Raw genomic sequence first — 14,219 nt, 5'->3', positions numbered from 1 at the left:
TAAAATCTGTGGCCTTGCTAATCCTGTTTCTTTAGGGCAGCCGGGTGAGAGATAGACAATGGGTTTTTTTTTTTTTTTTTTTTTTTTGGGTAGAGACAATGGGTTTTGTGACTTTCTCATGGGTCTTAAACAGAGAATCTGGATCATCACCCCCGACGGCGAGCACAAAGTGCTCATCGACGGTTTTTCCACCACAAAAAATGGTGGGCCCCACCTGAAAAATATATAAATAAAAAAAAAACAAAACAGAAAAACCCTCCACATCACCACCCTGCCCCCCCCCCCCCCTGTTTTTTGTGGTGGTAAGCCAAGTGCTCCCCGACGGGGTTGCAGATCCGGACTCCTTAACAGAGTGGTCTTTGAAGTTTCTTATTGGTGATCATTGAAGACTTACTGGCAATTGTGAAAAATTGGGGAGACTGCAACTTAGGAACATAGATGGATCTCATGGTGGCATTACCTTATTTGTATTAAATTGTTTATAGATTCATATAATATTCTTATTTAATTCTCAAACAGGTTAGGTGGATTTGGATTTTTTAACACAAAGATTCTCTAAAAATGGGGGTATGATTATAAAAGAATATATTGAATACAAAATTGTATGGTTGTATGAGCATATATTGAATACAAAATTGTAACTACTTGTTTATCTATTTAAAAAGAAAGTTAAGGTTGAGGATGAAAATTTAGGAATTTTTTTCTACTATTATTTTTGAGCTGAGGTTCACCCAAGCTAGGGCTTCGCCCCTATCTCCCAGGGGATTATATCCAACTAGATAAGTTAGACCCATTGATTGATCAATAATAATTATTTGATAGAGGTAGCCATGTTTGCATTTCGTCGAATTCTCTCAAATGGACATGAATGCAAACTTTAAAAACAGATTTCAATCGTGCATTTGACATTAGATATAAATGTGAAGGAGAAATTAGTTTTTATAAAAGATCATAAATTTTACATTAGTGAGATTGTGTGAATGAGTCTGTGGAGTTTTAGGACCCATTTGATATCTTGCCAAGTGTTTCTAATTTGAGAAACACCAAAAACAGTTTTGAGTATTTCTGGAAGCAAAAGTACTTTTTTAGGCATTAATAGAACCAGTTTTTAAAAGTAGAAATAATACTAATAGGCATGTGATAAAATTTGTTTCTTGAAAAAATTTGAAAATTGTAATAAATTTATGAAATTTGTTATTGTTATATTTAAAGTGTCAAATTTCATAAACGCCCCTCTAAAACTGCCTCACTTAAACTTAACCTGTAGACAAAAAATAAACACTTAATCCGCAACCAATTTTTGCTTGATGCAACAAGAAATAATTACTGTATCAAAAATGTTTCTCAAAGCAATTAATTTGTGTTACAAAATTATGCGAAACAAAATGCTTTAATCAAACGGTTTTTAGTCAATTTTACTGCTTTTGAAGCAAGAAACCATATAAACTATTGTTTAGTGAGTTATCAAAAGGATCTTCATTGTGATTCTTGACAAGGATTTAAACTCAAATCATGGTGGCATTTGATGCAGGAAAACTGTTAGTTTTTTGTTTTGCTCAACTGTAAAAAGGGGAAAATTGCTAGTGGAAAAGCTTGAGTACAGCTTAAAAGTTTCAAGTTTCAACAACTATAAATGTGTGGTCCATAATACATCAAATTAAATTTTCACAAAAACAACAAAAATAAAATAATTTTAAAACAATGATTTCCTTTTTATTTTGTCAACTGGAAGTCTGGAACAATGATTCCATTATAAGATGGAGCTTACCTGATAATCGACATTGTTTTATATTTTTCAGTGAAACAGTAAAAACTCGTTGACCCATTCACGCTGCACTCGCAGCCTGCGTCATCTGCAATTGAGTTCATTGTCGGTTTCTTATTTTGTGTAAATTCTAAGAGAATTGCAGTGTGTGAGAGAGAGATCATTTCTTCCCTCCCCAGTTCACTGCTCCTGGTCTTTTTTACTGAAATTTATACTGCCAAATAGTTCATCTTGGGACGGCTGATACAGGAGGAAAAGGAAGAAGAAGAAATGCAACACGATGCAGCTTCTGATGGCGTTAGGGACGAAGAAGCAACGTCTCAAGAGGTAATTTCTCTCTTTTTTTGTTTTTGTTTTTTTGTTATGTCTTGATCAAAAGATGAAAAAAAAGGAACAGAGAGGTGGATTTCATTATTTCTCTTTGAAGTAGAAGCGAAGTTGAACTTAAGATCGGTTCACATAATCTCATATGTTCCTCAATTATTTGTTTCTATAGGTAAGGGGGTGGAAATCACTTTGTTTTTTTTCCCTAACAGTGATTTCCTGGAATGCTTTTATAATTGATGTGATACTCAATTGTAGTTCTTTTATACTTCTATTCCTTCTTTTCCTCCTATGGCTGAGGGTGTTATGCTTGATTGTAGTTATTTATCTGTTGTAATCATAAGTGATAAAGGGGGAACCACTTTGTTGACAACTTGACATGCATGCGTTTCTTTTCTGGCTGGACTTTAGGAACTGATTGTATTGAGCCCCGTCGCCTACTCAAAAGGAACAAACCATAATTGTCTTAGCGATATCATTTTTTGACACTGATAGGTTTTGATCTTGTCCATGAAACGGAGGTCATTCAGCTTATAGTAAGTGGTGAGTGGTCCACAGGAATAAGAAAAGGAAATTGAATTCTTTTCTGGGTAGAAAAAGTAAATTCTTTATGCCATGTCCAAGTGTGGATTTTGCTGGACTCGAGCTATATCCAGTGATAGGGAGTTTGAGGGCTGAGTTGGATTTTTGACCCATTTAGTCTACATTTATCCAGTGGTAGAGTGTTTATTTTGCCACTCTGAAGATTGGTTTTTCCTAGCTAACAATGAACTGAAGCTGAAAAGCGAAAGCATTGTAGAATTACCCGAGTAATCCATAGTCGAGTTTATGTTAGTTGCACTTGGATAGTTCTGTTGCCCAGATTCCACAGTTACTCTCCTGCAGATTAGAGTACTTATGTTTCTGTATCAATTCTTCCATTATATATCTGGATAGACAGATTGTCAGACTTATTATGGACATATTGGGTTTCTGAGTCCCCATAGCATGTTAGTTGCCTGTTCCAGAACTATTGGTCTTAATCTGTAAAGACCTTTTGAAATTGCTAGGTAATTTCCTACTTAAAACTGTGTCACAACCACCAGGTGTTTAAGCACCATTTAAAACTGTTTTTTTTCCGAGGCATGTGAGTAGGGGTTTAATCATACTAGTAAGAGGAGGAAGGGCTGGCATTCCCTATCATGCTAGGCCACAATTCTGAAGTCGTTACAACAGTGGTGGTACCTCTACTTTAAATGACTGGATATATGGTTGATTTTCTTCAGGTTAGTGCTGGAGAGCCTTATTGAGATGGTACCCCTACCTTAACAGATTCTTCAACAAGGAAGAAAAATACTACAGCTTTAAAACGCTTGGGAAGAGGCCTGCCAAGGATTTCAAATCAATATTACCTGCGGTGGTCCAATTTGGCCACTGATCCTGTATCCAGAAGAAAATTTCCCCATCTAATTGGTTATTATGTTTAGGATCTCAAAAAGCCTTGTTCTTTCTTCAGGGTGGACTAGTCTACTTCTCCCTTACTACACCCCCATGGAAAGCCTATCTAATGCAGATTTTCTTCACTTTGTCAAGCTTTCGTATTTGAAGAGTGTGGAATTAATGGTTGCCTAATTGGATGTATGCCTGCACCTTCATGCTCTTTTATTTGGTCTCTATGCTTTGTGTAGTTTTCAGGTTAATGTTTCATGCACAAACTGCATCTTGTGTGTTTCTAGATTTTTCACCTTTCCCAACTGTTGGAGGTAATCCTGGAATTCTCATATATGCAGGAGGGTAACCAACTGATGGATTCTACAAATAGAATGATTAAACATTCAGGACCCAGTGAGAGGAAGTTAGATCTATCACTTCAAATACCCACTCGGTTAGTAGGTTCTAGCAATAACAGGGGTCTCCTGGCGTCTAAACTTTCCTTCAAAGGTGGTTTGTCTCCAAGGAGCTTGCTGAAGGGACTAAGCTTCAAGCACAAGGCAGCTACACCTGAAGGCGAGAGAAGATCCCTTCTGAATCCGGACCCCACAGTAGTTCCTGAGAGCTCTTACATGGCCAATTCTTCTCCAGAACTCCTCTGGAATGGATGTGTTTCCCTCCCTGTCACACCAGCATCGAATCTGTCACCTTCAGTTTCTACACCCACCACGACAAGGAAATGGGCTGAGCAGCAGAAATCATGTGTAAGTTTACGGGGGATCCTCTTGGGTTTATGAAATATTGTAATGATGTGCTTCACTTTGAGTGAAAGTTGCTGTGGAACTTTGTTTTAATTCTTGACAATTAAATGAAAGTTTCTTTTATTCTTTAAAAAGTTCCTAATGTTAATTCTTCAACTACTGTTGTTTATTTAGTTCAATATTATCAGTAAAGAGAATAGCTAAAGTGCATTTATATTTCAATGTGTGCAGAAAGGGGAAGTCACAGTCAAGAAGGTCTCAAGGTCCTTGTCGGTTCCATCACGAAATGTTGTTATTGTGAGATCTATGTCCTTTTCTGCACGAAAGGAGCATGGGCAATCAGATCTTGCTGTGGGTATACAAAATATACTTTTGCACATGCACACACCATTATTCTGTTTCCTCCCCCCCCCCCCCCCTTTAATTGAAAACCCTGTGCACATATACATACTGCAATACTATTTCTTTGGTCTATGTAATCCAAAAAGAATATATGAATATGAACAGAAACAATGATTAACTGTCATACTCTTTATATACTTCAACGTACTTCATGAGTTAATTGGCAGTTTTTCACTACCCAGGAATTTATGGTTATAAGGTTTCACTGGTAAGGTACCATTTACAAGCTTCCTTAACTTTGTTTTATTTCCAGAGGAGTGATTCAATCCAGATTGAAGAAAAGAGCTAGGGCAGACCTAAAATAACCTTAGGAGAAGTGGTGAGAAGGGATATGCATGGATTGGGCTTTGTATCTAGTATGGCCTCGGATAGAGCTAATTGGACGGCAAAGATCCATATAGTGGACCCTATTTAGCTGGGATTAGGTTTCCTGTTGTCTTGCTGCCTCATGTCTGGCGTGGGTTTGGCTTTGGAAGAAATGGAATGCAATCTCTCATACAGACGATGTCAAACTGTTAATTTATTGTCATCTTGAAGTTTTCATTCTTGTCTTTAATCTCCCACATCTTTCTTTTGTGTCTGTCAGGTGAAATAACTCCAGCTAATGTGGAAGATGAGGACGAAGAAATTCCTGAAGAGGAAGCAGTTTGCCGGATCTGTCTTATTGAATTGTCTGAAGGGGGAAATACACTCAAAACTGAGTGTAGTTGTAAAGGTGATTTAAGGCTTACACATGAAGAATGTGCGGTGAAGTGGTTCAGCATCAAAGGAAATAGAAAGTGTGACATCTGTGGGCAAGAGATTACCAACCTGCCTGTAACTTTGCTTAGGGTACAGAGTTCTGTTCCAAGGGCTAACAGACAAGAGAACAATAGGCAGGGTTTAAGTCCACAGTCAACAAGGTGAGAGAATTTATATTTAAGTGATTTTCACCCTACCTGTAATCCTGACATTTACTTTAAAGCTTGAGTTCCAGTCAGGTTGGGAGAGGAGTGGCAGTAAGATTGCAATCCAACTGGCTTTGGCTGTTTTGGTAACATTACTCAACAACCAGAACGCCTGAGTTGACCTTTTCTTATCAGAAAACCTCGTCTTATTCAGTGTTAATAACTCAAAGTGACATGATCGAGTTGCAATTTCTTTCATGTTTTCTAAAATATTTGTCTCCAGTGGATTGGAACCCTGGTCTCCTGGGAGAAAGTCACACATCCTAACTGGCTAGACAATATCATCTAATTCCTTTGCTTTTTGATCAACTTGATTTTACTCTCAGTTCCTATTTGGTTGGTGCAGTGACTGGAAGGACTTAGTGACGCTTGTCTTGATTAGCACATTATGCTATTTCTTCTTCCTTGAGCAAATGCTGGTATGCCAACCAATTTATGAGAATAAATCTAGAATTAGATTTGTAACTTCTGTTGATGATTTCTGTCATTAATTTGTCTCAAGAAGTAAATTGTGAAATGTCCCCTGTTTTTTAGAGATGTGACCGAAATGTGGGTTTGTCCTTCTGATAATCCTACAGACGAAAGAGGGCAAATGAAAAACATGCTGAAAAACTGCTTCTGTGTGAACAGATGTTCTTTATAAATGCTCAAATATCAATACAGAAATCCTAGTTACCCCTTTAACATTGAAGCTTATAGTTTGAAGTGAGTAAATTGGAATGTCACCCACTTTTGCTCCTGGTTTTTTTTGCCAGTTGTAGTTTTGTAGTAAAAAATTTCTCTTGATTGGTTGCTGTTTTCCTCTCTCTGAAAGAACATCATTGTCCTTGCCCCCCCCCCCCCCAGAAAAAAAAAAAGAAGAGGAAAGGAAGAACATTATTGTGTACATATGATGTTTAGGATTACTGCAAAAAGGATTTGGGCTTAAAATCTCTGTTGCGATGCAAAGGGACAGGCCACTGTAACAAGCTAGCATGTAAGTTATGTCTAAGAAAGAGGTGCTTGGAATTGATCTGGGGTTTAAAACATAACTCTCCCCGTCCTTCTCTTGGTAGTTTACGGCTATGGCCTATAATCTAGTTTCATTTCCACAAGCATAAACTTGTAGTGGGAATGCTAACATTAGGATTAGAATCTTATCCACAAAGGGGTGGAGGTAGAAATTCCTTTTTGCATAGTCTCACCAATAAATGAAGAAGCTGCAATGCTGTTCCACCATAGATGAGGTTTTGCTTCTGAAACAAGTTGTTACAGAGCAACTGTCTGAACTTCCTTAAAGTGGTAAACTATGATGTGGGATTCTCTTGGTTTGAGGTTAGCTAACCATTCCTTATGTTAAAGCTGTAACTTGGACGAGAAGATAACTAATGAAAAGAGAGATTCAAAAATAAATAAATAAAAAATTATTATATTCTTTTAGAGAAGGATTGCTAGAAGTGGCTTTGCCCGTACATCCAAGAGTAGATCAAATGGAAATGGCTAGTCTGCCATCTGCAACAATGCATGGAAATTCAATTCCAAGCTTATTATATTCTTTTAGCGAAGGATTGGTAGAAGTGGCTTTGCTTGCTTGTGTCATGATAATTGATGTATAATTTTATTTATTTTTTTTTTTTTTACTTGTCCTTGAATTTTGTAGGTTAGTGAAATGAAATCTCATGCAATATTGGTTGCGGCACCGTTTTCATTCACTCTTGGTGTTATTGGATCAATTTTTGCAGTCATCCTTGGTATGGTTGATCTGCAAAGAAATTTCATTGGTCCTTATTCTAGTGATTGTTTACTTCCAGCATCTCTTCTTTCTTAGCATATTTTGACATCTTTGTAATCAAAATTTGATTTCCGTACTTTGTATGCAGCAATCAAAGAGCATGCATGGACATATGCAACTCTTGAATTTTTGTTTGTGGCTGTAACTCTTCACCTTTTGTATTCTCTGGTAAGGGTCTCTTTTAACTTCCATTGCATGATTTTATATTCATTTCTTCTATAAATAATTTCTCCTCTAGTTGAGTTAATATCTTCACAGAACCTGAGTGTGCTCAGTAACAACTTACAACACTGTACCTTTGCTTTGGCATTTTGCATTGAACAGCTTTGCTTTTAACTAGATGCTACATCTAGCTGATGGTTTCATTATATAAACCTGCAATCCCTTGGGAGAGCTTGGTTAATTTTTTAGTTCACATTCAGTGGAAGGTCACATTTTTCGCAACACTGTATCTTTGCTCTGGCATTTTCCATTAAACAGCTTTGCTTTTAACTAGATGTTACATCTAGTTGATGGTTTATTTTATATAAACCTGCTTTCCCTTGGGAGGCTTTGGGATTTTTTTTTTGACCTATTCACTTTTCTGGGTTCCACTTGTTGGTAATTGATGTTTGAATCACCAGGATGAGAAGGTATTGGCAAATTGAGACTCCATCCAACGATTTTCTCCTGCCAATTTTTATTTTTTGAGTGAAGGTAACATGATCCGCTTCTGTCGTTACTGCCAAGAGTTGTAACCTTGGTGAATGAATTATTTTTTGATGGCAGAAGCATAAATTGAACAACCTATTGTTGGTGTTTGATTTGTCATTAGGTACATGTTATCTTCCCATGTGGCAGATTTGGATGGACATGATTGAGAGTCGAGTTCAAAGTTTCATATAGTTACAAAAATGTCTTATCATTTTGATTGAATCTGATGAAGTTTCTCTATTTTTATGAAAAAAGACTCTTTTTGAGGCACTTCCCCTACCTGCCCTGGGTTGGAAGTTAACATTGATAAGGTAGGTGTTGAAACCTCTCATGAGATTGGACTCTGGTCCAGTTTTGACAGTGTTGGCAAGTGATTTATTCCAACTGTCATGAACGGGTCCCTAACATGCCTTTCCATTATCTGTTGCAAGGAAATCAGTAACTTGGTATATTCTTTGTTCTTTAGCTTGTATTTTTTAGGCAGTGTGAGCTGAGAATAACTTTTTTTTTCCTTTTTTCTTTCTTAACCTTCCTGTTTGCAGCTTCACTTGAATCCAGTATATTCCATCCTGCTTTCTTCATTTTTGGGTTTTGGAATGGCGATGACCCTTAATTCACTGTTTCTTCGGATGTATGCTTGGGTGAGACAGGCTCAGCCGAGACAGGCTCAGGCATCCCTTGTATAGCTCTCATAAAAGAATGGGGCTAATCACTCTGTGCCTTACCTTATTAGCTCATGTTGTGTACACTGAACATTCGAATAGTTAAAAGCCAATATTTAAATAGAAAGTAAATCTTGAGTCATATGAACTGCATAAGATCCTCCTATCTGTACAAGTTATTTTGTGTCTACCATTGCATATGCACTTCCACTATTTGGTTTAACTTTATAGTTACAAGGTATCTTTCTGCATTTGTTAAGAATACTAGGAGACCACCCCTACCAAAAGGAGCAGAAAGCACTTGGAACTTTCCTCATTTCATGTCTATGTTTTGGAAATTTTTGAGTTTATATTCTTGTTTGAACTTCTCCCATGCATTCATCTGCTTGTGTATATATTCTTGTTTGAATTGCTCCTTTCATTATTCCCCCTCCGACGAACTGAAGATCAGCATTGTTCTGGTTAAAGCATTGGGGGAGCAGCTAGCTGTTACCACTGCAACTGGATGCCTTGAATATCAATGTTGTTCACTTACAAAAATCACTGTGGTCCTGCTAGCTGTTCATGAACATGGCAGTGCTTGAGAATGCTCTCCTGAAACGACACTTTATGTCACAGCCAGTGCTTGAGAAAGGGTAACAAAGAGGAAGCCATTATGTGAAAGATACTAGTTGAAGAAGGGGGGGGGGGGAATACAAGGAAATTGCTTCAGTCCTAGGCATTACTGTCAAGCCGAATTTTGGATCGTCGGATCCGAAATTTCGGTCGAGATTTTGATCTGGCGGCCTAAATTGTTTTGCTTGACCGTCCTAATGCGCAGGACTGAAGCAAGGTCCCACTACAAGGGTTTCTACATTTGTACCAGTTCCTTGTCCAAGATTCTCGGCCTAACATATTGAGGTACACTCATACGTACGTTAGTCCTTATTGTTCACTATTTAGGTTGCAGATTTCATTCCCAAGATATGACAAGTAGGTTTCAGACAAGCAGCTTTGAACTCGAATGATATCATCAATGGTAAATACTACATTATAATTTCCATCTTCCAATTTCTCGCTTGGGTTTCGTTTAAGCATTAACAATAATGTTCATGGAAATTCTTAGGTTGAGAGGGATTCAGAAAGTTGGCAAGAGTTTCGGAGGCAGATTTAGTGATTATTGGAATTACAATATTTATTTGCTTTAGATGAAACCAACAAGGGCATTTGGTCTAGTGGTATGATTCTCGCTTAGGGTGCGAGAGGTCCCGAGTTCAATTCTCGGAATGCCCCGTTGTATTAAATTTATTTTTATTCCATATCAAAAAAGCTAAGGCTTTTTCTATTTGCAAATGCCCCCTCAATAACCCTCAATAATTATTACTTTCCAGTTCGGTGGAAAAAAAATTTCATCCTCTGTTTTTTCAACCTTTTCTTGTAATTTGTGATAGTTGACAACAGGATTAACATCCAAAGAATTTCTCCTTTTATGTATTTCAATTTTTGAGTTCTTCTTTTTCTTTTTGAGGAGTGAAAAAAGGATTGAAGTCCTACGCAGTGGGGCGGACCTATGAAGGGGCCAAGGGGGGCCACCCGGATTTTTAAAAATTTTATAAGAATTGCCTTAATTCGGTTGATTTTTCCAGTTTTTTATATTCTCACATGTGAAATGTTACTATTTAGCCCTCTCAATATTAAGAACAAATTTTAAAGGTAAAAATAATGGGTAACAAGGGTTCGTCCACCACACACCACAATATGACTGTCTATATTTGAGAAATTAAAAGTAACCACAAGAGCACGGTATCATGTAGCTAACGGGTCGATCTCAATGAGATATGTCACTTTAAAATTAACTTCTTAATGATAATTCAAGAGTGCAATGATTAAAATTTATTAATTACTTAATTAAACTAAAAGAACGGCCCTAATCCATACATCTAATGCAATCAAATTGAAACGAAAATTAAAGCAAACATAATCAACGCATAATTAATAAAGGCAGAAAAAAATGCGAATAATAAATAAATAAAAATAAAAGGGAAGTGATCCGAATGTCAACTCTGATCTAGAGAAGGGGAGTATAATTATAATGACTTTGACCATGGTCCCTTGCCATAGCTTAAATCAATAATTATTAGAGAAAAAGAAATTGCAGAAGAGAAATAATCAAATCAATAAAAGGAAAGTGAAACCTTAATCAAAGATAGACACGACTGTAGGCATCTCTGATCAAAGACCCAGGGGAAAGGAAAACAACAAATAAATGCTGAAAATAATTGCATAAAGTAAATAACATAATAATAAAATGAAAGGAAAACCTTAACCAAAGAGAGGTACGATTGTAGGCATCTCTGATCAAGAACCCAAGGGAAGGGGAGAACAATAAATAAATGCTGAAAGTAAATCCTAAATTAAGAATATGGAGGGGTAAATAGAAGCGGGAATGGAGGGAGGAGAGAAGATTATTGAAGAATGTTACTTACTTGTGAATTGAACAAACGATTCAAATCTCAACCAACCCTAACAACCAGATCTAGATCTGCAATTGCTAGACCTAGAGAAAAATGAATCTTAAAGCTTGAAACTTGAACTAGAAACTTGAACTTGAATTGCATTACTTAGAAAAATTAAACCTAAACATTCAATCTAAAAATTTAAATCTCACAAATGCAAGTAAAGAAAACTAGAAAAAGCCGAAATAAACTGAAGAGAGAAGAAAGAGTGCTTCTACTAAGCTCTAAAAACACATTCCCCTTTGATGGAGTATGCTCTCCTTTTATAGAGTTTACATGGGATATGAATCTTGATAGAATTTGAATCAAATTCAAGGTTCCTATCTAACTCAGCCAATTAGGGTTTTGATGTACTAATCGGACCGACTTAGAGAGATTAGATGCACAATTGCACCGTTGGATTTGAGGTTTAATAAGTCCTAAAGCTCTCCTCCAAAAATCAGCACGATCGAACACTAGACCATTCGATGAAGGGCTTGATCGAAACTGGATAGAGACATTTAAAAACGGGATTTTTGCCTCTTCCTTCTTTAAATATAATTATTTTTCCTCTTTTTCTTTCTTTAATCAAATCCCAAATAAGAAATAAGATATTTAGGTATACAAGGACTCTTTTCTCCATTTGGACACTCTTAATAATATCTCTGTAGATTTAATTGATAATTTATAATCTCAGTCGTAGATCAAATTTGCCTTCTTTATCTCTTGAATATTTTAGAGTTGATCCATAATCATATCTCTAGCCCATCATGCTCCAGATCAAGCTCATTTTCGCATTTGAGAATTTGAATGGACCTCTTGACGTATAAAATTGCATGATTCATACCCAAAAGTCCAAATATTTGCTTAAATCTTGAAAAGTCCTAAAATCTGCAAAAACAACATAAAACTAGGGCTGCAACTGGGCCGGGCTTTTGCAATCCCAAGCCCAGCCCATAGGATAATGAGCCCATCCCGCCCGGCCCTAGTCAGGGCCAAGAAGCCCCGGCCCTAAGCCCCACGGGGCCAAGCCAAGCCCATCCACCCTAATTGGCCCTAATTGGGCCAGGTCGGGATGGGTTGGCCTTGATTGGCCCTAATTAGCCCTAATTGGCCCGCCCGACCCAATGGCCGGCCCGGCCCCGATGGCCATGTCCCCGGCCTTGATTGGCCCCGTCCCCGGCCCTAAGGCCTGTCCGATTGGCCCCGCCCCGGCCCCGATGGCCCTATCCCCGGCCCTAATGGCCCGCCCCGGCCCCGATTGGCCTTGGCCCTAGCCAGGCCCTAATGGCCTTATCCCTAGCTTAATTGGCCATATCTTTGGTCGTAAATATCAAATGTAAGATAGGTAGTAATTAAAATACATATTAAAGTAATTAAATTCTTAAATTCCAAACTCGGCCCGAAAAATAAAATAGTAAAGATGTCAACAAATAATCCAAAACATATTCAATATGTATGTAACTATTTATACCCATTAGATTTTAGAGAAATAGAAAATCCAAATTCTAGGGTTTTAATTTGCTATTCGATGAAAATTATGGTTATTATATGTAAGCTCGAAGGGAAAAAGAAAAAGATTTATCTCAATTAATTTCTAATTTCTAAGACAATGGTCAAACTTCATCCAAATTCCAATTTGTCTTCACTCAAGTTCCTCTCTCTACGTTTTTACGGTTTTCTCCAACAGCAAAGAGTTAAAATTATCATGAAATAGAATAAGTAGAGAGAAGAAGCAATTAAAAGGCATATTTGAAAGTCAAGTAAATATAGAGAATGTCACACAAACCTTTTGTAAACTAGAAACACGAGATTCGAATTCAAAAGGAATCGATAAATGAAAATTTTATCTTCAAAGTCAAGAACTTAAGCCGAGGTAGGTATGTTTCATTCACAACTGTTCAATAAATTGATATCTTTATTCAATACAAAAAATTCATATTCAAAACCTTGTTAACAAGTAAATCGACGATAATTTAGTATTAAAAAAAGAGTATTTTTCATAGTTAAAGAAAATGATGTTTTAATTACACACATAGCTATATGTTTTTAATAAATTGAAATATCACGAGATTTGTTAGATATTCATGATGAGAAGTTGGGGTATAGATTTGTTAGATATTAATCTATGTAATAGTTATTATTTATAATATATTATCTCGCCTTAGTCAAAAAACAAAATCAATATTTATTGAACTAAAATGACTTTGTTGGAAAAATAAAAATTACCTAAAATAATATAAAAAGTGAATTATTAGTCTAATATGATCAAAGTGACAAATGTCAAAATCAAGATTCATATCAATGTTAGTATGAAGATCGGGTAAAAACAGCGAGACAGATCATCGCAAATAATATAAGATTAGAACCAAAATTAAGGGGATCAAGGCCAAAATCAAATAGATGCTATTACATGGTAATGAGATTATAATTTATTTATTAATTTCACAAAACATGATCATGTCTAAAATTGACACGGCAAGATCCACCCAATATTACAATAACCTCCCAGTGGGGGAGGGCCGAGCAGACCAAACGGGCAGGACCGGACGGGGAAATCGGGGCCAAGATCGGGGCCAGGATCGGGCCAAGATCGGGGCCAAAACGGGGCTAGGATGAGGGCGGGCGGGGCCCGGCTCGGGGCAAAAATCGGGGACGGGCCGGATGGGGGGCGGGAGAGTAACCAGCGGGCCTAGTTCGGGCCGAAATTGGCCCAACCCGCCCAGGCCAAAACTAGCCCAAGCCCATCGGGCTCAGGGCGGGCTTAGGGGCGGGTTAGGGCCGCCAGGGCCAAACTTGCACCCCTACATAAACCCAAGGTAGCTCCACTCTAAGTGTGTAAAATGCATGATTTATGCCCTAAGATTTCACACGTAAATGTGCTCATCAGTCTACCAGATAGTGCACCACCATTCTGCAATCAAAGCACTCCAATATATGGAATGAAAAATAAACTAGAAATGCAATACACCAAGTTTACATGGTTCAGCTAAATTGCCTACATCCACGG

General features: G+C 37.3%; 1 protein-coding gene and 1 non-coding gene across 2 annotated transcripts; both read left to right on the top strand.

Moving 5' to 3' along the window:
- Positions 1-1,775: 1,775 nt before the first annotated feature.
- On the top strand, positions 1,776-9,834 carry LOC149010491 (uncharacterized). The gene is made up of 8 exons (XM_089163398.1): positions 1,776-2,092; positions 3,859-4,263; positions 4,492-4,615; positions 5,249-5,564; positions 5,956-6,028; positions 7,249-7,339; positions 7,469-7,548; positions 8,616-9,834. Exons 1-8 carry the CDS (start codon positions 2,036-2,038, stop codon positions 8,757-8,759), a joined length of 1,290 nt encoding a protein of 429 aa, XP_089019524.1. The 5' UTR covers positions 1,776-2,035; the 3' UTR covers positions 8,760-9,834.
- Positions 9,835-9,935: 101 nt separating this feature from the next.
- Positions 9,936-10,007, top strand: TRNAP-AGG (transfer RNA proline (anticodon AGG)). Its single transcript has one exon. It is a non-coding gene; the product is annotated as a tRNA-Pro (tRNA).
- Positions 10,008-14,219: the final 4,212 nt, after the last annotated feature.

This window comes from Hakea prostrata, chromosome 7 (assembly GCF_041222555.1).
Source record: "Hakea prostrata isolate BN-2017 chromosome 7, UWA_Hpros_2, whole genome shotgun sequence".
Lineage (NCBI taxonomy): Eukaryota > Viridiplantae > Streptophyta > Magnoliopsida > Proteales > Proteaceae > Hakea > Hakea prostrata.
The sequence above is the reverse complement of the archived record's forward strand: the minus strand, read 5'-3'. Positions and strand labels throughout refer to the sequence as shown.